Here is a 27,725-nt window from a genome sequence, read left to right on the forward strand (position 1 = left end):
TTCATCCTGTTGCATGCCCAGTGCCAGCTCACACAACCATTCTGTTATTCTTTGCCCTCACCCACCATTAGTGTGCCAGGCTGCCCTCACCATCCACCTGCTTCACTACCACTCCGATCAGTGTAACCCCCCGGGTATTTATAGTGTCACCCAGGACGAGGTCACAGTCACTACATCCCCCGCACCGTCCAGTGACAAGATCTCCTCACGCCTCATTCAAACTTCCTCACCAGTGACAGGACCTGACAAATACAGGCCGCAGCCCGGGCCCCAGCATCTACCGGGCCCCACACCCCGTCCACACCCGACCCCACTTACAGTTCCTAATGTCCGAGATAAACACGGCCAGTCCCCGCATCCCATCCCCTTTTGACACGGCCGGCATCTTTCCTAGTAGCCGAGCTGACCAGACCTGGGCGGGGGCTACTGAACTGAGGAGGAGGAAGGCGACAGCTGTGACAGCGGCTGTTCAGTGTATGACACCGGGCGCTTCTCTCCGGGACACGGCCCCCGTCTTATTATTGACGATATAATACAGCGACGGAATGTGAGAGCTACAAGCTGAGGGGAAAAGCAGGGGAACAGCAGGAAATCCGCCGCAGGGACTTCTCCCGCCCTTCCCAATCTCCCATTGGATGGTGACGGCAGTAGAATTCCGCTGATTGGATGACATTCATGCCCATCAACGGGGCAGCAGAGGGAGGAGAAGAAGGGTGTGTAAGTGGGAAATGACGTCGCTTTTCTAACTTAGATCATTAGCGTACGCGCTTCAAGATCGCTTCCTATTGGCCGAATAAACCTGACTGGTCGACTCTCATAGGAAAATACGTCACCTGAAGGGCGGGGCTTCTTAGCGGGCACGCCCTAGAGCTGATGTACCTTTGGAACTAACGGTTCCCGCTGCCGGTGACCTGTAGGTGCTCAGGGTTTAATTAAAGGGCGTTTCTATTTAATTTTTTAATTACGTATTTTTTTTTTAAGAAACCCGACTACATTTTAGTGCTTGGGGTGTCCTCCTATGTCAAGTTCTTAAAATAATGTAAAGGCTCTTCGTTGCATCTGGTCCTTGAAACGTTGGGTGACAACCCTGATGGTCACCATTATAACTCTTACAGGGGTTGTTGCCCAGCTTTCCCTGACTCCTAAACAGCTAATCTGACTTGCCTCACCCCAGTTCCAATGCTGCACATGTATTCAGATTTGCCATTCAGGAGTCTGGGAAAGTTGGGACCATAGTCAGAATTTATTATGGTAGCGTTACAGTATCATATTGTTATTAAAAGAACACTCCATGCAAAACTGGTACACTGTGTCATGCCTAGTGCAGGGCCCGAGGGGGCGGAGCATGACACAGGGATTCTTTCTTTGGCCTTTTTTTAACCCCTGATTCACCACCGTCCCCTCAGACTTTACACTAGGTATGACACAGTGGGGGAGATTCATGAAAACTGCCCGTTTTCCGTTCTGCTAGTTTTTATACAGATGTCCTCCACATCTTACAGCATATAGGACCCTTCTCCCTATGGCATCAGTGCTATCCCTTTTATAGATGCCCCAATAACAGCACGTGTGCCTGTAACAGATGCCCCAATAAGTGTATATCTGGCATAGATGCCCCCATACCAACGTGAACCTGCCACAGATGCCCCCATAACATACATGCCTCCATAAGAGTGTGTGCCATAGATGCCCCGATAACCGCGTGTGTGCCATAGATGCCCCGATAACCGCGTGTGTGCCTGACATCAATACCCCCATTACAGAAGGAGCTTGCAATACATGCCCCATAACACTATGTGCCTGCAATACATGCCCCAATACCAGCGTGTCCTTCCATATACATGCCCCCTTTATAGTTTGTGCCTGGAATAGATGCCCCAATAAGTTGCCTGCCACAGGTGCTCCCATAACAATATGAATCTGCAACAGACAGCCCCATAATAGTGTATGCCTGTCACAAATGCCCCCTTAATAATGTATGCCTGTCACAATTGCCCCCATAATAGTGTATGCCTGTCACAGATGCCCCCATAATAGTGTATGCCTGTCACAGACGCCCCCATAATAGTGTATGCCTGTCACAAATGCCCCCATAATGAAGGCCTGTCACAGACGCCCCCGTAATAGTGTATGCCTGTCACAAACACCCCCATAATAATGTATGCCTGTCACAAATGCCCCCATAATAGTGTATGCCTGCCAAAAATGCCCCATAAGTGTATGCCTGTCACAGATGCCTCCATAAATGTTTGTGCCTGCCATAGAAGTCCTAGTTAGGTCTCGTTCACACTGAGCTTTTTGCAGGAGTAAAATTCTGCCTCAAAATTCAGTTTGGGATTTTGAGGCAGATTTTGTCCTTCCTGCATGTCGTTTGCCGTGTTTTTCGCTGCGTTTTTCGCTCGCGCCCATTGAGTGCTACAGGGAAAAAAACTCTGCGAAATACGCTTTCTCTGCCTCCCATTGATGTCAATGGGAGGTCAGAGGTGTAAACGCGCGAAGATAGGGCATGACGCTTCTTTCTCCCGCGAGGCGGTTTTACCGCTCGCAGGAGAAAACCGCCCCCGCCTACCATGGAAATCAATGGGAGGCATTTTCGGCTGGTTTTTGATGAGTTTTGCAGTCAGAAGATGATGAGAGTTGTAGTTTTGCAACAGCTGAAGAGACACCAGTTAGATACCACTGTCCATCATAATGTTAGTATTGGACCCTATTTTCTGTACAAGTTCTAGCTCTTCTATAATAACTTTACTTCGTCGTGGTGTCTGTCGGTGATGCCAGGCTGCTGGTGGTCCGCTGGTGAAGGACGCGGCCGGGATTTTTATTATTCTACAATCCTGTGATGTAACGTAGACAATCACCAGGCTGAATGTTACTCAGTGGATCCTAACAGCTGTCCTCTTGTGTGTTCAGGAATCTTGCCGACTCTGTGGAAATTTATGAGTTCCTAAGAAACATTTAGGAGAAATGTTTTCCTGTGAGTCAGCAAGATTTTACCGTATGAAAACAGTCAGTGCGGACATTTTATTCAGGATGTAGCCGAATACTGTAGTTAAGAGGACCCGTCAGATCTCCTGACACGTCTGTTTTAGTAAGTACTTGTCTTCCCTGTAAAATAACAATTCTGGAGAATCTTTTCTTAGAATTCTGCACTGTGCCATTCCTCTATTATTCCTCCTGGAAATACACACACTGACACTGTCCAATCAGCTGTGACAATTTCAGACAGTGTACGGACAGTAGAATGGAATTAAAGCCTTTTTCCCATCAGAGACATCCACAGGATATGTTATAAATGTCAGACAGATGGGACCTGCCCCTATCTCTAGAACGGGGTCCCCTAAACCCTAAACGTGTGATTCACGACCATGAATTACAGAAACAGCTTCATAGTAGTGAATGGCAGTTACGGAAACAGCGCAGCTCGTATGCTACGTTGCTTCCGTAACTGCCGTTCACTACTATCGAGCTACGCTGTTTCCGTAATTCATGGTCGTGAATCACACGTTTCAGCCAAAACACAGGGCAGTAGAATGGGATTTAGGGAGCCCCGTTCTAGAGATAGGTGCGGGTTCCAGAGGTGGGACCCGCATCTATCTGATATTTATGACATAGCCTGTGAATATGCCATAAATGTCCCTTATGGGAAAACCCCTTTAAGTAGGAGGATGCAGGACTCACAATTTGGCAATCCAAAAAGCTCAGAAATGGGGTGTGTGAGTTTTCACCGCAACCAAAATCTACCTAGGCAATAGGAGGGTCTCCCTCTATCATTTTTTAAAGATATCAGGTGGTATACTGGAAACACGTGCAGAATTTTTGTATAATTCTTGGTGGTAATGTGTCACTAAAAAAGAGTCCCATAATGAGAAACTTTTTTTTGACTATGATTTCTTTATGTAGGGTAGCCTCTACCCTGTCCATCTTGAATACATGGGAAAGTTTTTGCAAAAATAATTTTCAGGATGGGTGTTGTGTCGAGAGCTCCGATTCGTTTCCAAAATTGCTGTATGTGGGAACAACCCTAAAACAGTGGTAAAGATCTTCCTATAGTTCCACACAATTAGGGCAAGCAGAGTTAGGGAATCTATCCATAAGGTAGTTCCTCATTGGTGAGATGTATGCCGTATGACTGATTTTAAGTGCTATGTCCCAGTAGGATGCTGATGGGAAGAGCCGCAATACTTTATATAGACTATCCATGATATCTTTTATCGACAGATTTGGGAACTGTTGTAGCCAAGTGAGGACACCAGTCGATGGGCAAGTGTAGTCACTAGGCGACCTTAGGAAATTATACTAGAAGGGTCTGTGTAGTGGGATGTTTTGTGGGTCCAGATTCCTCTTCTTTCAGTAGTTTTGAAGAATATGTTCTTTAGTCAGGAAGTGAAAGAGTTTAGTTATTGTAGGACAAGCACTATTACGTTAGTTTGCCGGTTCCTTGCCGAAGCGGTTGGTTCTCTCGATTGGAGGCAGTGGAAGGTCAGTGGGGAGATCAAGGGCTTGCTTGAGATCTTGGTCCTTAATGGACACAGGGATCCCAATAAAGCGAAGGTTGCACCTACTATTTCGATTTTCAAGGTCCTCCAAACGGTTGAGGAGAAGATGTACCTGTAAGTCCCGTTGAGCAGCCGTGTTCTGCAGGGATATAAGGCTATCTTCACAAGTATTGATTCTGTGCTCTGCCTCTCCAATATGTTGAATGTCCGAGGTAATCTGGGAGAGAGCATTTTTTGTGGGGGTATGTAGAGCCCCCAGGGGTTTATCAAAAAGTGGAATAAGGAAATGGACTCTTGGACTCCTGCTTTGGCATCAACTTGATCAGAAGGCATGTTCTCTGAGGGACTAGGGGGAGAAGAATAAAGGTATGTTCACATGGCTTATTTTCGGGCCGTAAACGGCCGAAAAATCGGAAGCAGAACGCCTCCAAACATCTGCCCATTGATTGCAATGGGGAAAACGGCATACAATTATACCATGTGCATAAAAAAAAAACAAAAAACATTTAATTGTATTGGCAGTATTTTTTCAATGCAAAAAAAAGGAATATGGATCAAAAGTACGGTAGTGTGAATGAGCGCATACTTTGTAGCCGTCAGTAAGACTGGGGCCATTTTGATTACTGCTATGCCTGTAATGTTACTGTGTGGCATGTATTAAAGGAGGTCCCCACAACCAGACATGTTATAATATACCCTCCAAATGTACCGATTTTGGTAGTATAGCATTGCATTTTGCCAGTCTATACCGCCAAAAAAACCATAATACTGCTTTTAATGTTGTCTTTTTACAACTGTTAAGCCATGACTGCTTGCCTGTCCCTTTAATGTAACCGACATCAGAGCTGTCAGTTATTGTGCATGAGGTGCGGACGTGAGCGCCGTACGTCAGCTACAGAGAGGATAAGCCCCGTGCTGGAGGAGGTAAGTGTGGACTGGGTTCTGAATGGAGATTTGGGGTATCTGTAAATGGCACTTTAAGGGGCATGATGGAGTGACAGGTACTCTAGGAGAATCTAAGGCTGGTGCAGTATAGAGGCACCTATGGTAAGGACTGGGAGGGGGCATCTGTTGTAGTCACAAGATGACTTCAGTAGCTCACTCTAATTTGGCATATAAACAAGGCATCTTGAAAAATCTCCAGAGAGTTGGGGGGTTGTATTATCGAATCTTATATAGGAATCGATTGTCATGTCATTAAAGTTATAGTGTGGGAAAACCCTAAACCTGGCCATACACGTTAGATAAAAGTTGTCTAAACTCACCGCTTTCTATGGTATTGGACAACCATGTCATGTGTATTGGGGGTCACGCAACTCTCCCCCAAAAGCAGATGTTGGGGGAAAGAAGGATTGGGCATGTTGGATTTCAATGTACCCGTTCCCTTGTTCCTGCGTAAGATAAGAGGAATCTAGGAGCAACTTATTTCCCTTTCCCCATTGAAAAATGGATGTGGGAGGAAACCAGAGTACCCCGGCACTGTAAGGCAATAGTGCTAACCACTGAGACACCAAGCTGTGTGTCTCCCTCTATAGAGAGGGGAGCGGGAGCAGAGTAAAAAAAAGTCACAGACATCCAGCAGCTTCTGGCAAGTGTTTTATCTCACCCCTGTGCTGGATTCTCAGCTACACTGCCCATTACTGCTGCATGTATGTATGTATGTATGTATGTATGTATGTATGTATGAATGAATGAATGAATATATATATATATATATATATATATATATATATATACATGTTAGATAGAGATAGGGGAGCAGGATTCTCCTCTTCTATGTGTGCGGTGTATATAAGACATGATAGCAGTTAGGCTCCACCAACTAGCTCAGATACAACTGAGAATGAGGGTATGTTCACACGGCTTATTTTCAGCCGCTTTTCGGGCCGTAAACACCCTGAAAAACGGCTAAAAATACGGAAGCTGAACGCCAACAAACATCTGGCCATTGATTTCAATGGGAAAAACGGCGTTTCGTTCCGAGGTTTTTTTTATGTGGCCGAGTGAAAAAAAACGGCGCATAAAAAACACCCCGTAAATAGAAGTGCATGTCACTTCTTCAGCCGTTTTTGGAACCGTTTTTCATTGGGTCAATAGAAAAACAGCTCCAAAAACGGCTGAAAATCAGAGGCTATTTTCCTCTGTATTTTACAGCCGTTTTTAGTTTAGGTGTGAATATAGCCTTAGAGTTAGAGCCTGCAGAGGGGAAAACTGCTAAATAATGCAATGTCATATAATCACCAGCAATAGTGTTATTCCTTATGTACACACATATGACCGCTTATTCCAAAAAGTCTCCTGAAAAGTTTGGTACGCTTTAAGATTTTATAAGAAGCATTTATTTATTTATTTCATATGTGTTGGTGAGAGATAAATGACTGGCCTGCAGAATTTTATGTATGTCTAAAAGAAAAAGGAGGAACCAATCAGAGTCCGTGTTTCATTTCTCGGGTGCAGTTTAGAAAATGGAACATGAACTCTAAGCGGTTGCGGTGGGCAACAACTCGGTACATGAAGGTAGTCACACGAGCTCCTCCTCTGACCTCATATATCTATATTTTATATACCTTACATGTACATTGCTAGGTATGAGAGACCTGACAGTTCATTTCACCCATCAGGACCTTCATGGAAATAATGCTAAAGACCATCTTTCAGTCCCAGGAAATGATAGTGGGGGAAAAGGAGACCATTGAAGTGAAAACACCTTTCAAGTTCCCCAAGAGGCCCAGAAGACCGAAAGCCGTCTCGTTTCATGGGTAAACGTATAATGCACAGTTCTGATGTGGGCATCTATCTGCGGTAAAAACATGTTAAAGGGGTTGTCCAGTACCAAAAAATTTATGGCCTATCCTCAGTATAGGCCATCACTATCTGATAGCTCTGTGTCCAACTCCCGACACCCCCCGCCGATCAGCTGTTGTGAAGGGGCCGCGGCACTCGTACGATAATATGACGTGTCCTTTGGTACATCCATATTGAAGATGTCGGAGAAACGGGAGTAGCCGTAGGGGGTGTGAGAACTCAACGAGAAAGGGATTTTATGGTATGTTCTCCAAAAAATCCCCTTTTTGCCCCTATTTGAAATGAGAAAGTGTTTATTACTGGTGTTGTACCTCCATATTGGAGCTTTGTGCCACGATTATTGTCCGTAAAGGGGATTTCCCACTTCAACAAATGATGTCATACCTCTAGGACATGACATCACTTGCTGATCGATGGGGGTGCAACGTTTAGGACACCAATGCTTAGACCAAAGGGGGAGCGGCGCTCTGTGTTAAACCTTCCTCTTATATGAAAGGTTCTTCTTTTCTTGCTTCAGAGTGGAAGCTCCTAAAGCCGAAGACAGTCTGTCCTGGAGTCTTCAGCTAAAAAGATCCTCTGCCTCCACCAACGTGTCCGTCTTGAACTTAACCGAATCTGACAGCTTTGAGTTTAAAACATCAGAAACTAATTCATCATCCTCCTCAGAATCAGAAGACGGGGAAGCGTCTGCAGAATCTCAGGTATCAGATACCTCGGTCCACATCACTTGCTTTATTTATTTATTTAACTTGAAGGGTATTTCCATCTAAAATTAAGAAATTGGCCTCAAATGAATAGAATTCCTTAAGTCGTCATCTTCTGTCAAGTTGTTACAAATTCTATTCAGTTGTTATTTTTTGGTTATATCGGTTCCTGCGAAATCTGGATGACAACCAATATCCACACTATTACAGCTCCCAACGTGGTCGTCGATCAGCTTGTCACAATTAGGCAATTCTGAGTATATAGAGGGAGGGTTCCATGTTCAGGATCCTCATCTCTTGGCCGGAGTGGAAACTGGTTATAAATACTTGGAGGACCTGTACTGTCCTGCATTACACAGACAACCCATACATTTGAATGGGCACTGTGTAATGCTTAGTTTCTCCTGTGGTGGCGCAGCATGGAAATTCTACACTTAGGCCCCATGCACACAGCTGTGCCCGTAATGACGGCTGCCCGCATTTTCGGGCCATGCTCCCATACAAAGTGACATGCTCCATAATTCCCTGCACAGTTCTACAGCACGGACACCCATCCGTAGCGATACGGATAGGCATCTGTAGTCAATAGAACTGAACGGGGCCGTAATTACAGCCGAATTTAGACTGAATGCACACGTTGCGTATTACGTGCGGATTTTCATGCGCCAAATCTGCAGCGTAATACAGTAGCAGCAAAGTGAATGAGATTTCAAGAAATCTCAGCTACACGGTGTAGATTTTTTCTGCATGTAAATTGACCGGCAGTGCGTATTTTAAAATCCACAGCATGTCAATTTATCCTGCGTTTCCACTTGCGAATTGTGTCTGACTAGTTTTAAAGAAAAACGCACCAAAATACGCAGCATTAGACCGCACCTATTTCCACATCAAAATGTAAATATTGCACCTAAACACGCATAAAAAAAGCTCCATTATGTGCGGTTATAGCTGCAGAATTACTTGCGTATATCTGCGGTTTTGGTGTGGATTTTCCGCATCAGATTACGCAACGTGTGCATGAGGCGTTACTTCCAGGTTTAGCCACAGATTACAGTTCATCACTGGGATTCCAGCAGAGGGACACTGATTAGTTTATTGTCAAAGAACCCTTCTAAGGCTTCATTCACATCTGCGCTAGGGCTCCATTCCGACAGACACAAACGGGAACCATAGGTTTCCGTCTCCATCACCATTGATTTCAATGGTGACAGATCCGGCGCCAATGGTTTCCGTTTGTCTCGGTTGTGCGTAGTCGTCTACGGTATTGATTCCGTCAAAACCCTTGCACAACTGTGACAAACGGAAACCATTGGCACCGGATCTGTCACCATTGAAATCAATGGTGATGGAAACCTAAACCTATGGTTCCCATTTGTGTCCGTCAGGGCTCCGTTCCGACATGTCCTATCTTGTGCGGCGGCTTTACACGGCCCGGAAACCTTCCCGTAAATAAACTTAATGGGTCCATAATTGCGGACCGTAATTAAGGACTATTTTTAGTCGTGTGCATGGGGCCTCAATGCTTGTTTTTTCCCTACTTCTTGTTTTTATTTCTATGGATTTGGTCCTCCAGATTTGAGAGCCTTCTATTAGTCAGGGCATAAAACTACTACAAAGAGCATCTCTTAATCTGGATGACCCAGCACGTCTGTACGTTATAGGGACAGCCCATGGATGTCAATTGAAACTTTGTAATGCTTAATTTCTCCTGTGGTGGCACTGCAGGGAAATTCATCACTTGCCACCAGGTTCCCTCCACAAACTACACCTGATCGCAGGGGGTTCCAGCAACAGAAAACCCAGAAGTGATCACTTTTTTTGTCTGAGGATTCTTGTAAAAAAAAATAAAAAAAAAGGATTATCCAAAGCGGACAACTCCTCTAGGGTGGGGCTCGGCGGGTTTTCTTACTAAGGCAGAAAAAAAACTCTTTAGCTTTCCCCTCCTCTTGCCAAGTTGGTCCACCAATAGACCTTTGGTTTCTTTCCATATGGTCCCATTCAGAATGGTTTATTGTACTTGTATAGTTTGTATTCTGGATGGAACATCACCCCCCCCCCCCCCCCCACATACTTCAGTAGATTAAATACAGGGACGATACCATATGTATTTGTTGTTTCTCTCTCAGAATAAGATGAAGAACTCTGGCCTGATCTATGTTAAAGACTCTGTTATCGACCTGAAGGAGAAAAGTTCTAAACTCAATCATCATGTGTACAGCTTAAAGGTCTGTAGTTTATTCGTAGTGTTCACATACATAATGCTCTCCGTCTTACACTGCTCCCTTCTATTATTGCATATACATTAATATTATATACATTTGTTTTTTCTGCACCATACTTTAGATACCAATACATATAAGGATAGCCATATTATGTAGCTCTAAAATAAAGCTCCAGGCTCCAATTGCAGCACGCCACCGTCAGCCGGGGTCAGAACAAGGGGTAGGCATATACACAATATAACCTAACCACACAATATAGCAGTGTCTACATGTACCCCTTGTCCTGGCCAAATAGTGACAACCCTAGTGCCCCCAGAAGTGAAAGTCAGTGTCCCTACAGGTATCAACCATAGTGCCCCCAGAATTGACAGTTCATGTCCCTACTAAAACAGTACTCCCAGAAGTACCACATACAGTGCCCCCATTAGAGGCAGAGTGCCCCTAATGACATCCACAGTGTCCCATCAGTCGACAACTTCTTTATGTTTGAGCAGAAAACTTAGGGCCCTTTTACACCAGCCCATTTTGGCTATAACAGCGAGCGCCGGTCAACGAGACACTTGTTGATCAGCGCTCGTTTGCTCCTTTCAGAAAAAGCCATCTATGGGGACGAGCGCTCGTTACTACGATTACTCGTCCCCATACATTTCTATCATGTCGGCAGCGCATCTCCCTGATTACACAGGGAGATGTGCTGCCGACAACGATAATATTTTGTGCTGCATAAACTATACGATCAGTCGATGAACGAGCATTTTCTCATGCCTTGGCTGATCGTTGCGATGTTTACGCAGTCATCAGGTAAGAGCTATAAATGCTCGTTTGCTCGATAATTGCTCAGTGTAAAAGGGCCTATAGCATACAGAAGTGCATCCACCTGATCAATAATTTGGGGGAAGGCAGCTGCAGATAGTGGGCTACATGGAGGCCACAATCCTATAAACAGGGTAACGGTTATTGGTCGTGATTCTTCTTGATTAGCATCCTTGGCACCACTTATCTCTGGGATATAAGCGGCAAGAAAAATCGATGCAGCTGGATCATTGTTTGTCTCGAGGATAGCCCTGGTCCAAATGTCTTCCAGGCCCTATAGACATTAAAATGTCGGTGATTCTGTTAAAAATCGGTGTTATGCATGTGACAAAGATCTAATATCTCTGTACGGGTGTTATAATCTATTCAGCGGTTTCTTATAGGACTCTTGCACATGGCCTTACAATTCTGTGTCTAGAGAGCTGAGCAACATCCAGATTGACCATTTAAGCTCCTACCTTCTGACTGCATAATTTTGGCTGGGGACAGATTATAGGAGGGGTAGAAAGGGTAATTGCCTCAGGGCCTCTTATATTTAGGGTAGTCTAGATTACACATGGTGGAAACGGTATGGCAAACAGCATGGCCGGCCTTGGATACGTTAGACCAGTGCAGTCGCACAGGGCGCCCGCCGCCACACTGCAAGAGGGGCGCCAGCGGGTGTGTGTATCCCCGCGCCATTAAAATTACCAGCGGGGATACACACGCTAACTGCAGTCGCCTTTCCACCCGGGCGCTTCTTAACTTAGTGGCCGTCGCTACCGCTGTAAAAGCCATAGCGGCTGCTAGCGGTGCCACAGGGCATGAGGGCGGTGGCGCCGCTAGCAGCTGCTGCTATAGCGGTAGCGACGGCACTATAGGTATCTCTCTGCTCTGCTATCTACTAGCGCCACTGTCGCTCCCTGAAGGAGTAGAATCCCCATGTGGCCGGGGATTCCACTCCTGGAGCGCTGCTTGATGTCTCTGTCCATATATGGACAGTGACATCAGGGGAAACTCCTGAAGCGGAATCCCCGGTCAACAGCGTTGCAGACGCTATGACCGGGGATTCCACTCCAGGAGAAGCCAATGACGTCATGGACACAGACGACAGGAGCTTCTCCTGGAGTGGAATCGACGGTCACAGCGTCGGCAAGGGTCATTTCGTAGTCCTTGCACTACAAGGGGGCTGTGGGCAGTGTGGCACTACCAACCAGGGGGCTGTGGGGCGCACCCTACCAGGGGGCTGTGCGGCGCTCCCTACCAGGGGGCTGTGCGGCGCTCCCTACCAGGGGGCTGTGCGGCGCTCCCTACCAGGGGGCTGTGCGGCGCTCCCTACCAGGGGGCTGTGCGGCGCTCCCTACCAGGGGGCTGTGCGGCGCTACCTACCAGGGGGCTGTGCGGCGCTACCTACCAGGGGGCTGTGCGGCGCTACCTACCAGGGGGCTGTGCGGCGCTACCTACCAGGGGGCTGTGCGGCGCTACCTACCAGGGGGCTGTGCGGCGCTACCTACCAGGGGGCTGTGCGGCGCTACCTACCAGGGGGCTGTGCGGCGCTACCTACAAGGGGGCTGTGCGGCGCTACCTACAAGGGGGCTGTGCGGCGCTACCTACAAGGGGGCTGTCTGGCGCTACCTACAAGGGGGCTGTCTGGCGCTACCTACAAGGGGGCTGTCTGGCGCTACCTACAAGGGGGCTGTCTGGCGCTACCTACAAGGGGGCTGTGTGGCGCTACCTACAAGGGGCTGTATGGCGCTGCCTACAGGGGGAATCTGTGAGTGGTGGGCTGATAGTCATTTTACTGTGAGTGGGGGGCTGATGGTCTTCAAGTGGTTTCAGCCTCTGACCTTCAATTTAAATTAATAAGAGGCAGAAAATACCTGCGGCACCCGTTTGGAGCTTTTTTTCCTGCATCTTTTGCATTCGCTTCAACAGCTTAAAGGGAATGTGTTGTTAGCAAAAAATGTTTCGTTTTTTTTAGTTAAACATTTAGTGTGTAGGTGATTAAACATTGTTCTAATTTTTTTTATTTTTTTCACGAGTCAGGAAATATTATAAATTAGATTCTAATTTATAATATTTCCCAGTGCTGGTCACTAGATGGAGCAATTCCCAAAATTGCAGCATTGCATGTGGTAAAGCAACCACATTGCTTTTTGCTGCAAAATTGGGAAAAACTCACTCGCTCTAGTGAGCTCTCAGAATCCCCCCCTCCTTTATCCTGGCTAGTGCCGGGAGAAACAAGGGGATTGAACGGTCTAACCTCCTACACTGTGTCGCCATTTTTTGAGCTAACACACAGTGTAGTAGGTTAAAGAGGCTCTGTCACCAGATTTTGCAACCCCTATCTGCTATTGCAGCAGATAGGCGCTGCAATGTAGATTACAGTAACGTTTTTATTTTTAAAAAACGAGCATTTTTGGCCAAGTTATGACCATTTTCGTATTTATGCAAATGAGGCTTGCAAAAGTACAACTGGGCGTGTTTAAAGTAGAAGTCCAACTGGGCGTGTATTATGTGCGTACATCGGGGCGTGTTTACTACTTTTACTAGCTGGGCGTTCTGATGAGAAGTATCATCCACTTCTCTTCAGAACGCCCAGCTTCTGGCAGTGCAGATCTGTGACGTCACTCACAGGTCCTGCATCGTGTCGGCACCAGAGGCTACAGTTGATTCTGCATCAGCATTTGCAGGTAAGTAGCTACATCGACTTACCTGCAAACGCCGATGCTGCTGCAGAATCATCTGTAGCCTCTGGTGCCGATGTGTCCTCGCTCGTCTGACACGATGCAGGACCTGTGAGTGACGACACAGCGTGATTTCTGGAGAACACGGCTGTGTCTGCACTGCCAGAAGCTGGGCGTTGTGAAGAGAAGTGGATGATACTTCTACAACGCCCAGCTAGTAAAAGTAGTAAACACGCCCCGATGTACGCACATAATACACGCCCAGTTGTACTTTTACTTTTCAACACGCCCAGTTGTACTTTTGCAAGCCTCATTTGCATAAATACGAAAATGGTTATAACTTGGCCAAAAATGCTCGTTTTTTAAAAATAAAAACGTTACTGTAATCTACATTGCAGCGCCGATCTGCTGCAATAGCAGATAGGGGCTGCAAAATCTGGTGACAGAGCCTCTTTAACATACACTAGTAAACACACAGTAAAACACTTACATACATAGAAATCACTTACCTGCTCCAGTCGCCGCCGCTCCCTCCGGTCCGTCCGCTCCGTCTGCTGCCGCTGCTCCATGTGCACAAGTCCGGAAGCCGCGACCGGAAGTAGTAATCTTACTGTCCGGCCGCGACTTCCGGTCTACAGGAAAATGGCGCCGGACGGCGCGCAGTTCAACTTGGTCTGTGTGGGAGCGGCGCATGCGCCGTTCCCACACAGACGGCGTACACCATAGTGGATGGAACGGGCCCCGTTCGCATTCACTATGGGACTGGGGCTGCCGTACTCCATGTCTGTATGTGTCGTTAATCGACACATACAGAAATGGAGTAAAAAATGGCAGCCCCCATAGGGAAGAAAAAGTGTAAAAAGAAAAAAAAGTAAAACACAAACACACAAATAAATATAAAAGTTTTTAATAAAAGACTAAAATCAAACTGATGTTAAAAAAAATTATTTCGTGACACTCTTCCTTTAAGAAAAAACACAAAAAAAAAGGTCACACAACGCTGTCAGTTCCTCAAGGAATATTGAGGCAGATTTTTTTTGCCTTACAAAAAACGTGTGTGAACAGACCCTATGAGTGGAGTGCTTGTTCTTAGCCGTTTTCTGTCTTTCTCGAAACAATTTTTGGTAGGGGTGCCCTGAGGAAATTTTATTCTTCCAGTGCTGCCTCGAGTCTGAAAAGGTTGGGAAACTCTGTACTAGGCTACAGGATCCAGTCATGGAGCAGCTCAGTTCGTCATGGGAACGGGGCCTAGGTGAGTACAATTTTTGTTTTTGTTTGGGCGCACTGTCTACAAGGGGGAGGTGCGGGGACTGTATGGCACTGTCTACAAGGGGGAGGTGGGAGACTGTATGGCACTGTCTACAAGGGGGAGGTGGGAGACTGTATGGCACTGTCTACAAGGGGAGGTAGGAGACTGTATGGCACGATCTACAAAAAGGAGGTGGGGGACTATGGCACGGTCTACAGGGAGGCTATATGGCAAAATCTACAGGGGGGCACTATACTGTGTGGGGCCATTAAGCGGACATTATACTGTGTAGGGGCACTACGGGTGGCATAATACTGTGGGCACAATTAGAGGACAAAATACTGTGTCCTTGAAGGGGTTGTAATATATTATTAAATATTATTATACTGTATGGGGGCACTAAAGGGGCATTATAATATTTTCATGGGGCATTTTTTTTTTATGATGGGGTGGGGCGCCGAAAGATCATTTCGCACAGGGCGCCATCTATCTTAGGGCCGGCCCTGGCAAACAGGCACCAGGAAAATAGGAGAGAAATCCTCCCATCCAATGTTTTTCCCCTGTTCCTCCACAGTCCTTACTCCCTATAGAAGGGAACATTAACAGAAACAATCAGTGTTGAAGTATTAGGCTATGTTCACACGACAAACTAAAAACGGCTGTAAAGATTTTCAGCCGTTTTTTTAAGCAACTAGCGTTTTTTTACGGCCGTTTTTGGAGCGGTTTTTCTATTGTGTCAATGAAAAACGGCTCAAGAAGTGACATGCACTTCTTTTTACGATGCGTTTTTTTTTAGGTGTCCGTTTCTAAAAACGGCCGCGTAGAAAACGCCCCGTGGGAACGGAACTCAGTTTTTCCCATTAAAACCAATGGGCGGATGTTTCGAGGCGTTCAGCCCCCGTATTTTTAGCCATTTTTCGGGGAGTTTACTGCCCGAAAAGCGGATGAAAATAGGCCATGTGAACATACCCTTACCCATATGCATCTCTGAACAAACAACACGTGATATCAGGTTATGGAAAAGTTATGTAGTAAAAGGACAATTTTATTTGTAACAGCAACTACATGAACAGCGAGCCTGGCCAATTGTGACATCACATCTGCTTCCTGGCTGGGAGCACGCCTGCCTCCAAGCCCTCACTTTACTTGCAGTTGGGACCACCCGTCCACCACTGCAGCCAGCCGGGCCCCGTCTGCACCTGGCCGGCATCTTGGACAGTCGCCAGTCCTTCAGACCGACCTCCATGACTATCCCAGACCACCAATAGGGACTCGATGTACAAGCCTATAACCCCCCATGAAAGGGTGCCACTACCAGTCTATGGTCCCCATATCATGGCCCTTCTGAGATTAAATTGCAGATGAAGCGTCGCAATTTACAAAGCCTTACAATTACATTTGGGATCAATTTTAATATTCACAGGTGAACTGGCTCCCCTGCCCCTTAAATAACCCCCAAAACCCTCCACCCAGACAAACACATCTTGCAGGTTTTCCACCAATATCCCACCAGACACCCCGGCGCTGCAGCACTATTCTTGAAATTCCCAGATTCAAAACAATGGGCTGGTTCCCGTTATTCTTCCCAATTTAAATGATGTTTCAGTAAGGAAGGAGTAATTATAAAACTTAGCTTTTAGGGTATGTTCACACGCATTGTTTTCAAGCATATTTCGGGGCATTTATGCCTCGAAAAACACCTGAAAAAAACGGAAGCTGAACGCCTACAAACATCTGGCCATTAAAATCAATGGGAAAAACAGCATTTAGTTAATACGGGGCGTCTTTTTACGCCGCTGCTTTAAAAAACGGATTGTTAAAAGAAGTGCATGTCACTCCGAGGCGTTTTTTTGGAGCTGATTTTCCATTGAATACTATGAAAAATGCCTCAAAAAACGCTCCAAATTAGGCCTTATCCACACAAACATGTTTAATGTCCGTGATACCTCGTGGACCTATGTTAGTCAATGGGGCCGTTCAGACAGTCCGTGATTTTCACGCAGCGTATGTCCGCTGCGTAAAACTCACAACATGTCCTATACTTGGCCGTTTTTCGCGCAGCACGCACCCATTGAAGTCAATGGGTGCGTTAAAATCACGCGCAGCACACGGAAGCACTTCCGTGTGTCGCGCGTGATTCGCACAACAGTAGATCAAGAAATTAAGGAAAAAATAAAACCACCTCCTTCATTTATTTTTCTAAACATCAAAACCGCGTGTCATAAGGATGGCATATGCGTGAAAATCACACAGCAAACACTTCTGACACACAGAACTGCAATGCGCAAAGAACGCAGCGTTTTTTTGGGCGCGCAAAACGCACACGTTCGTGTGAATAAGGCCTTAACAGAAGCTTCATTTCCAGCTTCAAAAACGCCTGAAAATCAGAGGCTGTTCTCTAAAAAAAAAAAAAAGTTCTGCATTTTCAGGCGTTTTGTGTTAAAGAGGCTCTGTCACCAGATTCTGAAACCCCTATCTCCTATTGCATGTGATCGGCGCTGCAATGTAGAGAACAGTAACGTTTTTTTTTTAAAAAAAAACGTTCATTTTTGGCCAAGTTATGAGCTATTTTATATTTATGCAAATGAGCTTTGAAATGGACGATTGGGCGTTTTTTTATCGTTATGTCCAACTGGGCGTGTTTACTTGTATTTGCAGCAAGGGAAACAAAATCTCGTTTACCTCCGTAATCTCGCGAGATTTCGTTTCCCTTGCTGTAAATCTCACAGAAAAGATTCAGAAGTGTCAGGATTCTGAGTACACATGACGTCCAGGCTGGATTTCATGTGTTTTCATTATCAGGACACTTGATTAATGTTAAAGAGGCTCTGTCACCAGATTTTGCAGCCCCTATCTGCTATTGCAGCAGATCGGCGCTGCAATGTAGATTACAGTAACGTTTTTATTTTTAAAAAACGAGCATTTTTGGCCAAGTTATGGCCATTTTCGTATTTATGCAAATGAGGCTTGCAAAAGTACAACTGGGCGTGTTTAAAAGTAAAAGTACAACTGGGCGTGTATTATGTGCGTACATCGGGGCGTGTTTACTACTTTTACTAGCTGGGCGTTCTGATGAGAAGTATCATCCACTTCTCTTCACAACGCCCAGCTTCTGGCAGTGCAGACACAGCCGTGTTCTCGAGAGATCACGCTGTGTCGTCACTGACAGGTCCTGCATCGTGTCAGACGAGCTAGGACACATCAGCACCAGAGGCTACAGTTGATTCTGCAGCAGCATCGGCGTTTGCAGGTAAGTCGATGTAGCTACTTACCTGCAAACGCTGATGCTGCTGCAGAATCAACTGTAGCCTCTGGTGCCGACACGATGCAGGACCTGTAAGTGACGTCACAGATCTGCACTGTCAGAAGCTGGGCGTTCTGAAGAGAAGAGGATGTTACTTCTCTTCAGAGCGCCCAGCTAGTAAAAGTAGTAAAAACGCCCCGATGTACGCACATAATACACGCCCACTTGGACTTTTACTTTTAAACACACCCACTTGTACTTTTGCAAGCCTCATTTGCATAAATACGAAAATGGTCATAACTTGGCCAAAAATGCTCGTTTTTTTAAAATAAAAACGTTACTGTAATCTACATTGCAGCGCCGATCTGCTGCAATAGCAGATAGGGGTTGCAAAATCTGGTGACAGAGCCTCTTTAATCTCTGTGTATGCGGCTGCACATCGCTGCTGTGTAAATGAATGGAGACGAGTGTATGACGCTGACTGGTCACTGATTGGTCAGCGTCATACATGTAAACACGCCCAGTTAAAAACACAATACACGCCCAGTTGGATATAACGAAAAAAACACGCCCAGTTGTCAATTTCAAAGCTCATTTGCATATATATAAAATTGCTCATAACTTGGCCAAAAATGAACGTTTTTTAAAAAAAAAAACACGTTACGGTTATCTACATTGCAGCGCCGATCACATGCAATAGGAGATAGGGATTTCAGAATCTGGTGACAGAGCCTCTTTAAATAACCTGCAAACTCTGCCCCCCCCCCAATTGCCCAATTACAACTTGAAGGTTTTCCTGCCGTTCTGCCCACTAATGTCTTTAAAGTGGTTGAAAGACAATAAATTATATTTGTTAGACATTTTTTTTGTAGATAGAATTAAAAAAATAATAAAATGCTCCTGTGTCTAGATATTGCTGTTACATGGCACCCATATTTCCTGTGCTGTTGGTCACACATGCCCACTACCCCAGTGCCACTGCCCGGATCCTCTTCTACACAGGCAGCAGAGTGATTCCTGCTATTATACAAGCCAGCCGATAAGATTCAGCTTCTTATCACCAGCACTAAACGCATTAAGTGGATGTTTTGAAAAGGGAATCAAAAGAACCAAAGGGGGCGCCATAACAAGAATGTAACCACAATATTTAGATACAGGAATATTAAAAATTATTCCAATTGAAACATTTTTATGTTTTACATTATCTAAAATGAAATGTAATTGTAGCCCTCCAGACACCCCTGAGATGGTTACAAAAAAAAAAAAAAAGGGTCAACAGCACCGGACTTAAACATGAAGATTAAAAGGGTGCAAGCCTTACAGGACTCGGTCCAACAGTCCCTTACGTCACAGGAAACAAGTCAGCACATCCCAAAAAAAATTGTCACCCATGCAATATTTCAGCTCCACTGAGCCTTACTCTGGCACAGGGGAGCTGAAACGTTTCAAGGGTGATTAAAGTTCCTTATTATTTTTGGATATGCTGCCTGGTTTCCTGTGACCCCTGAGCTGGTTGTCATCTCACCAGTGCCGGACCCAGTTACAAGGTCTTCAAAGGCGGTGCCCTTCAGCAACCAATCTACATGAACAGCGAGCCTGGCCAATCACGACACCATACCAGCTTGCTAGAAGCACATCTGCCTCCCAGCCCCCACGATACCTGCATAGTTAGCTAGACCGCACCTGACCCCCGAGACAGTCACGGGTCCTCCAAACATGACTATCCCAGGCCACCTATTGGAACCTGCCGTACAAACTCATGTTCCCCCACGAACGGGTGACAGCTCGTGATCTACCCTCCGTAGCCCTTCCAAGGTCAAACCATGGGCGAAACGTTGCGATGCATCATCAAAGTAGGGCTGGCTGCCCTGGCCTACTTAGTAGCCTGTAGATTATCGAAAATATCTAAGCCAGCCAATGTCCGATAAGTAAACCCTGTCACAGCGAAAATCGATGTTCTCAGAACTTGTCCTCCTCATCTACTGTAGCGAATGTTGCAAATCTCCATGTCTTTCTATATTCCATCTCCGACCATAGGATTTTGAACACTAGCCACCTACAGAGACTTCCTCTGGCATACAAGAATATGGCATCCGATGCTTCCCTTGTCTTTGCTATCCCGTCGACCAGCCGCTGCAGAGGACACCACTTTAGACCATGTAGAGTGAACTAGCTGATCTTGCACCACGGCACTCCTAGTTGTGTTTGTAAGACCTAGACTCAGCCCAACGGATAATGGCGTGCTTACAATCCGGATGTCTTTTATTACTGCAAGACATAAGAAGAAATATCAAACATCAGCTTACACCTAGTGACCCAATGCCCCGGACAAAGGCTAGGCCATAAATATTTTAGTCCCGTAAAAAACACTTTAAGGCCCTGTTCACACAGAGTTTTTTTGCAGGCGGAAAAATCTGCCTCAAAATTCCTGAAGGAACTTTGAAGCAGATTTTGACCTGCTTGCCGCGTTTTTCGGCCGTGGCCATTGAGCACCGGTCAAAAAACGCTACAAAAACCACTTTCGCTGCCTCCCATTGATGTCAATGGGAGGTGAGAGAACGGGAACGCACAAAGATAGGGCACGCCACTTTTGTCCCACGAGCGTTTTTTACCACTTGCGGGGAAAAAATTTAAATCAATGGGAGACAATTTCGGGTGATTTTTTTGGTGCTGTTTCCGATACGGTTCTTGTGTCAAGAACAGCGCCAAAAATACTCCGTATGAACATACCCTAAGATGCAACCCAGATTCATTACATTTGGATTCTGTCACCAGTTCACTCACCCTAAACACCCACGCAAACGCCATTATGAATGCCACCATCAAAAGCTAAATTTTATAACCATTCCTACAGATTCTCCTAAGATGGCAACCATCACTATTAAACATTAAGATCCTATAGACTCACTTCTCTCTGGTCACCTTCCTTTGGTTTCTAGCCCAACCCTTCAGCACCTTTCTGATAACAAACACCCTTAAAGCGGTATTCCCATCTTATACAGTGATGACATATCGCTAGGATCTGTCATCTCTTTATTATTGGTGTAGGTCCGACCTCAGGGACCCCCCCCCCCACTGATCCTGAGAATGAAGGGGTCACAGGGCTGATTTAGTGCTGCAACCCCATCACGGTTTTTCCCTGCACAGCAGCACCCTGGCCACCCACTGTGCAGGAACTTCAGCTTAGCCCCATTCTAATGAAGAGGTAGGCTGCAGTTCCCTAAACAACCAGGTGGCTGGGAGCGCTGATGTGCAGGGAAAATATAGAATGGGATGCAGTGCTAAGTCAATGCTTTGTTCTCAGGATCAGTGGGGGTCCCAGAGGTCGGACCCCACTAATCATAAAGTGATTTCCTAGCATTTGCCATCACTTTATAAGATAGGAATACCCCTTTAATAAATCACCCTCCAAGTGGATGTCGTCAGTGATCTCAAGTTGTTCTAGAATTAGGTCACAATCTGCCATATGTTATTAGGACACTGTTCCCCTTCCTTTTTGGCCAGCGGTGCCAATTTAAAGAATGTGTTCCACTTGCCCTTGGACAATGCGTCTGCTATTGAATTATCAACCCTCGGCACATGTTTAGCTCTGAATTTGATGTTGTTCTGCATACACCTCAGCACCAGATGCCTCAACAACTTCATAACCGGCAGGGACTTACTTGACAGATTATTGACCGCCTCCACCACACTGGTATTATCCGACCAAAACACTACACATTTATTGCGAAGGTCCTTAGCCCAAAGCTCCACAGCTGCTACAATGGGAAACATCTCAAGCAATGTCGTGTTACTCAACAAACCTGCATTGTCCCACTCAGAATGCCATCCCCCGGCAAACCAACGCCCATCCAAATACGCTCCAAAACCCACAGACCCCGAGGCATCAGTAAACAGCCGGAGCTTCTGATCTGACTCTTGCTCACCAGGCGTGAAAGCCAACTGGTTAAATTCACTCAAAAACTGTGCCCATATAGCAAGGTCCTCCTTAATCTGGCTAGTAACCCGGATCTTAAAATACGCTTTGTTGACGCCAATGGTACTTTGTTGTAATTGCCTGCAAAAAAACTCACCCAACGGAAAAATTCTACACACAGAGTTGAGGGACTCCAGCAAAGCTTGCATCTTCTTCAGGGACACCTTACTTAGGACTTTTACCCCCTCAATCTTCCGCTTAAGGGCTTCCACCTTGTCTTCCGGCAGCCTACACATCTCCGAATCATCCTCAACCTGCTGACCATCACCATTATTGACCCCACAGTCAATTTGCGGATGCCCCCCACAACACTTACTGCACACATGATGGAACTTGCATGCGAAACCTCTGTTGCAATCTCTCTTGTTATAACTCCAACAGACTAACTTCCCCTTACCGCTTGGCATTATCTTACCCATCTGTCCACCAGCCCCTCCTTTCTTTTTGCTGATCATCCTCGACCACAAATCCAAATCTTTCTGGCCAAAATTTAGGTCCTTTTTACACACAATTTTCTTTCTAAAGGCTCTATCATACTCACTCCAACCTGACCCCCCATAGGAAGACTCCGCATTTACAATAAGGTCCATATATCTAAAAAGATTAACACCCTGCTCCGGCTTTTCTTCCATCACAACATTTACAAAGACCAAGAACCCTTTTACCCAATCCACGATCGTTCTACCTTTCTTATCGCTCTTCCTGCCCTCCTTCTTAGCTGCAACCGCTTCCCTAGAAAGCTCAAAAACATCCACAAACGTCCCTTCCCTTATTTTACACACTATCTTCTGCGACAAGTGAGAGTAAGTCGGTGACAGAGCGCACACGTAGGCGGTTTCCTGCACCCTCGTCCGCCTTCTTGTCCTACTCTTCTTTTCTTTTAACAGCTTTATACATTTTTTTAATGTCCTCATCATCTTATGATCATCCACATCCTCATCTAAGTCTGAACAATCATCAACAGATGAATCAGTGAACGACTCACCCGGGTCCTGAAGTCCGCCTCTCTCCAGTTGGTCTACCATCGCTCGATCCTGCAGAGCTGGGTATGGACTATCCGCGACATTTTGCCCTGTAGCCGCCATGCTGCCGCAACCCGGGTTTCTGCAGGAACAAACAGAGTGCCAGTATCCCGTATATTTGTTTTCTTGCTGACCTGCTGCCATATTCTGCGGCACCCCATATCCGTGATACAATTCTATCGAAGGGGTATTACCCTGAGGCATGGGGTTGTACCCTCTACTCCCATAGGCATGGTAGTACATGCCGCTTATCCCAACTTGCTGGTCATTGCACACACTCCCATTAAAATGTCCCTGCCCTGTAGCAATGCACCCCGGAGCACTTTGACTGTTAGAGCCACTTTGCTGGGGTTCCCTATACATATCACAGCCCCCACTATAATGCAGATCCCCTTCTATGTTGCTGGGGCCACTATGCTCTGGTCTCTTATATATATCATAGCCAATACTGGGCTGAGCCACCACTGGGTGATACACGCTGCCCACGGAATTTGGGGGTATATTAGGGGAGTAGCAGGCGCTGCTGAGGGGCACTGTGCAGAGATATTGAGGAAGTCCCATGCCCGACTGAATCTTCAAATTGCTCAAAACTGCTTGTCCGTGTATTGGGAGCAGGCTGCAGTTATCGGATGCTACCTGGGAGAAGTGCACCGGACTGTGCAGAGCAGCGCTTGGCCCACCAAGTGACAAACTACGGGTCGGTGCCGGCGGCAATATGTAATGGCCATGCAGTGTGCTCGTCGCCGAGGAACCTATATGGCCACAGCCGGAGTCAAACAAAGACTGCTGGGTCAAATCTAGAAGCTCAGGCTCACCATACACCAAGGAAGGGACTGAAGGGGATAAAAACGCAGGAGCAGGGGGATCAGGTTGGATGGAAGCCAGCAACTTACCGGGGCCAGCCATTCGTCTTGCCTTTTTCACAGCTTTCTTATACCAGCGAACATCCATCTTTCTCTTGGCCATCTTGCTTTGAGTTGCATCTTCAAAAGCCATGTGCACAGCAGCTGGGTGCTCCATAATGTCCAGGTAATCCTGTTGCTCTTCACAGGTGAAGTGGCTCACATGGCTTCACCTGCGTCTTAAAAGAGCCACTAAACCCCACCCCCGAACCAATCACAACCTGCAGATTTTCACACCTCCCCTACTATTGTCCTAAGAACAAAAGCCCCCAGACACCCTGGAGCCGGCTGCCATATGTCAGCTCATCTTTACATTCCCGACTACAGTCCTTCTTTGGCCCAAACACCCCTTGCTTATATGGAGCCCCAAACTCCTCACCTATTCTGTCAGACACTGGTTTATAGCCCTCAATTTCTTGCTTTGTGGTTTTAGACTGATAGTACAGCACTCTGCGAGAACCTGGAGCAGCGACAACAGGAGGTGGAGGAGGTGGATAAGATCTGCAAACAGTTGGAGGTAATGGGGGAGGGGGTTGTCCAGTTTTGGAGAAAGTTTTACAAAAAAAAAAATCTACTCACAAAATCCTGTAGGTCCAGTCTGATCAAACGCATAGAGGAACCTGTGTCTTTGAATTTTGCAATTGCCCCCCCCCCCCCCTAAACGTGCCTTTCAGGAGTATAGGAAAGCTGGGTGGCATCACCTATTATGACGGCCAAATTATATCACCCAGCTTTGAGAGAAACAGATGGAAGATATTACAGGAGAGGTCAATTAAAGGGTCTATTTTCTGTTATCCTAATTTAAGGGGGGATTCAGGAAATGTAGCGAAGTTCACGAGCCACTTACTTCGATATATTATTATTTTTTTTTAATAGGAAAAACTAAGTTGTATCAGTGAGAAGTTCGGAGACATTAGTGAAAAAAGAGAAAGCCTGAACAATCTGAAATATGAAATCTTGAAGGACATGTTTTCCCTCCAAGGCTTGCTGCACGCTGTAGAATCCAGGAGCGAGACCGCTCTGCTGAGAGATCTGAACCAGAATATAGTCTCCCTGTGCCAGGGCATAAAAGAACTGCAGCATAGCCTGGAAACCACAGGGCATAGGACCGAGCCTGGCCAAGCAGAGGAGAAGCAGGAGATGACGATACTTATGACTGCGATTGAGGAAATAAGGTATGTCACCAGTGTATGGCCACGAATAATGGAATGGTCCCATAAGGCAACACATCTGGGACTATCTAAAAGGTCAGTTTTGTGTTCCTCTAGTTCTCCAATGACCTGTCCTTAGAATGGGACTGAATAGCTGTAGTACCAGGCGCGGAAAAACCGCCGAGCCGGTGTAAACAATGACAGGGTGCTGCTGCACATTCATTGTGCTGAATGGCGGGGCTCCCTGTGGTTGAATCCCCACATCTAAAAAATTAATGGCCTACCCTAAGAAATACGTTATCAATGTTAAAGTCCCGGAGTACCCCCTTAACTGGACTCAGGCCTCATGCACACAACCGTATTGTGGTTTTCTAGATTTGTAAGCCGTAATATGGTGCCCATTGGCTTCTTTCGGGGTCATACTAAACCTACATATGCCTTCGATTTGAGAAAAAATAGTGCCATGCTCCATGGGAGGTCATAGTATGGCGATATTCTCACCTTGAAGCAATGCTTCATATGGTGCTGTGTGCCAACACACGGATTGTGGCTTCACACTAGACTTAAAGGGGTTGTCTGCGTATTAGAAAGATGGGTCTTCATTTTTCTAGAAACAGCGCTCCTTTCTGTACATGGGCTGGGTCTGGTATTGCAGAAAATTTGCTGAGAAAACAAGGAATAATTTCCGTCTGATCTCTTCCGTTCCTGGCCGGCTGAGTTTGGCTAAGAGGCTTCCAAAAAATATTTCAGTAATAATATCCGTTCTTTGCTATGTTACCAGTGTGCAAAGTTACAGACCTAAAGCCTCTGCTCCTATGTCCCCAAGACAACACTTCCTGGTAGACATTTGTTTGGATGGTGATGTGGATTCACACAATGTCCCTATGATAAAACTGACCAAAGCTCAAACCAGAAGTGAGGATAGAGGTTTTGGGTCTATAAGACCATATTCACAGGTTGAGGATTTAGGTGCTGGATTGTGCGCTTCAATCCGCTGACATTCCGTATTCCATGCAAGCGAATGGGGTTTTTGTAATCCCATTCTCCGGAAAAATCCGCACTAAATAATAGACATGCAGATTATAAAACCCACAGCATGTTCAATAATGCCGCAGATTTTATACGCAAAAGCTGCGGATTAGCTCCATTCAATGACTATAAAAGGTTAATCCGCATGTGGATGAAATTTGAGTTTAAGGCACATGTCCGTGAAGTATTTACGGTCAGTAAATAATACGCTGATGGGCCGCGGACTGCTACCTGCCGGCCGTGCTCCCATTATAAAGTATAGGAGCACAGTCCGTAAATGCAAAGAATAGATTTGTCAGTGTCCCAAAGAAACAAATTGATCAGTGTTTTTATCCGCAATTGCGGATCCGTAATTGCGGATAAAAATGACGGTCGTGTGCATGGGGCCTTAGCCAGTAAGAAGTAAGGCATTAAGTAACATTTTCTTGAATTTTGTATTTTACTTCCATCTTATAAACTTTTACAGAACAAGTGTGGCAAAAATTAGTGTGAACTTTGAGACCGCGAGCGTTTTACTGAAGAACGTGCAGAGAGGCGTCTTCCACATGAACACGCGGATTGAATCATTCATCTCTCAGGGGAGATGTGCTCAGGAGCAACAAGAACTTGTAATTGACAACATCTAGGAGTTGGGGGCCAGCGTGCAATCCTTTCCTACTCATCCCAGTTTTACATCCAATAAACTTTCACTCAGAAACAGTCTTATTGCATATTGTCGGCGTGAGGAATTAATCTACCCCCACACCCTGCCAAGTCATATGTTAAAATACAGAAACAAAGACACAGGGTGGGGCATGGTCTAAAGGGACTGAAACCTAATGCCAATACACAAGTTCTGATGATTGTTTACCCCCCCCCCCCCATAGAGACTTTTTGTAGCAAGATTTCTCTATTTTAACCCCTTCCCTCTTTAGCCACTTTTGACCTTCCTGACCGGGCCTCATTTTTCAAATCTGACATGTGTCACGTTATGTGGTAATAACTCCGGAATGCTTTCACCTATCCAAGCGATTCTGAGATTGTTTTCTCGTGACACATTGGACTTTATGTTACTGGCAAAATTTGCTCGATATGTTCAGTATTTAATTGTGAAAAACACCAAAATTTAGCGAAAAATTGCAAAAATTAGCATTTTTCCCAATTTAAATGTATCTGCTTGTAAGACAGGCAGTTATACCACACAAAATTGTTGCTAGGGGGCGTGGCCAGCAGTCGATGGCGCCGGTCGCATAAACTGAGAGCTCCGCGCCCTGCCACGCAGATCCAGCAGCCTACAGCGGGGAAAGGTGCCTCATATGGGGAAAAAAAGACCCCAAGGGTCTAGACTCACCCCTGCAGCACAGCACCAGGTCGCCGCCGCTCCACCAACGATCGACGGCTACTTTCTTCAGCGGCAAGCCACGCCGCTCCCTCAGCCGCAGCCATCTTGGACAGCCTCGTGTCAGA

At 46.0% G+C, this 27,725-nt stretch overlaps 2 protein-coding genes across 10 annotated transcripts in view; one reads left to right on the plus strand and one right to left on the minus strand.

Moving 5' to 3' along the window:
• Window positions 1-675, minus strand: part of LOC142662162 (AP-2 complex subunit alpha-1) — a 42,116-nt gene extending 41,441 nt beyond the window's left edge. The window contains exon 1 of one of the 3 annotated variants that reach the window (XM_075840168.1): window positions 319-675. In XM_075840168.1, coding sequence (XP_075696283.1) covers window positions 319-385 — 67 coding nt within the window. In that variant the 5' untranslated portion in view covers window positions 386-675. The remainder of the gene's footprint in view (window positions 1-318) is intronic. The other 2 variants (XM_075840170.1, XM_075840169.1) reach the window with 2 other exon arrangements.
• On the plus strand, window positions 629-26,976 carry TSKS (testis specific serine kinase substrate). 7 transcript variants are annotated; one of them, XM_075840176.1, is made up of 7 exons: window positions 637-717; window positions 7,118-7,255; window positions 7,819-8,002; window positions 10,132-10,230; window positions 24,533-24,616; window positions 24,976-25,274; window positions 26,746-26,976. In XM_075840176.1, the coding sequence occupies exons 2-7, from the start codon at window positions 7,125-7,127 to the stop codon at window positions 26,903-26,905; spliced, it is 957 nt and encodes a 318-aa protein (XP_075696291.1). In that variant the 5' UTR covers window positions 637-717; window positions 7,118-7,124; the 3' UTR covers window positions 26,906-26,976. The 7 variants fall into 7 exon arrangements, with proteins under 7 accessions (XP_075696293.1, XP_075696292.1, XP_075696291.1 ...); XM_075840171.1 differs by having other exon boundaries at window positions 639-713; XM_075840173.1 differs by lacking the exon at window positions 637-717 and adding an exon at window positions 810-913.
• The last annotated feature ends 749 nt before the right edge of the window (window positions 26,977-27,725 follow it).

The sequence above is a fragment of the Rhinoderma darwinii genome, chromosome 10 (assembly GCF_050947455.1).
Source record: "Rhinoderma darwinii isolate aRhiDar2 chromosome 10, aRhiDar2.hap1, whole genome shotgun sequence".
In the NCBI taxonomy this organism is placed as follows: Eukaryota; Metazoa; Chordata; class Amphibia; order Anura; family Rhinodermatidae; genus Rhinoderma; species Rhinoderma darwinii.

Bases quoted from the DNA above. Each gene is read 5' to 3' on its own strand.
- TSKS (XM_075840171.1), top strand. From the start codon at position 667: ATGACATTCATGCCCATCAACGGGGCAGCAGAGGGAGGAGAAGAAGG. The intron at 8,003-10,131 runs GTATCAGATACC...TTTCTCTCTCAG, and splicing joins AAGCGTCTGCAGAATCTCAG to AATAAGATGAAGAACTCTGG. The intron at 25,275-26,745 runs GTATGTCACCAG...AAACTTTTACAG, and splicing joins ACTGCGATTGAGGAAATAAG to AACAAGTGTGGCAAAAATTA.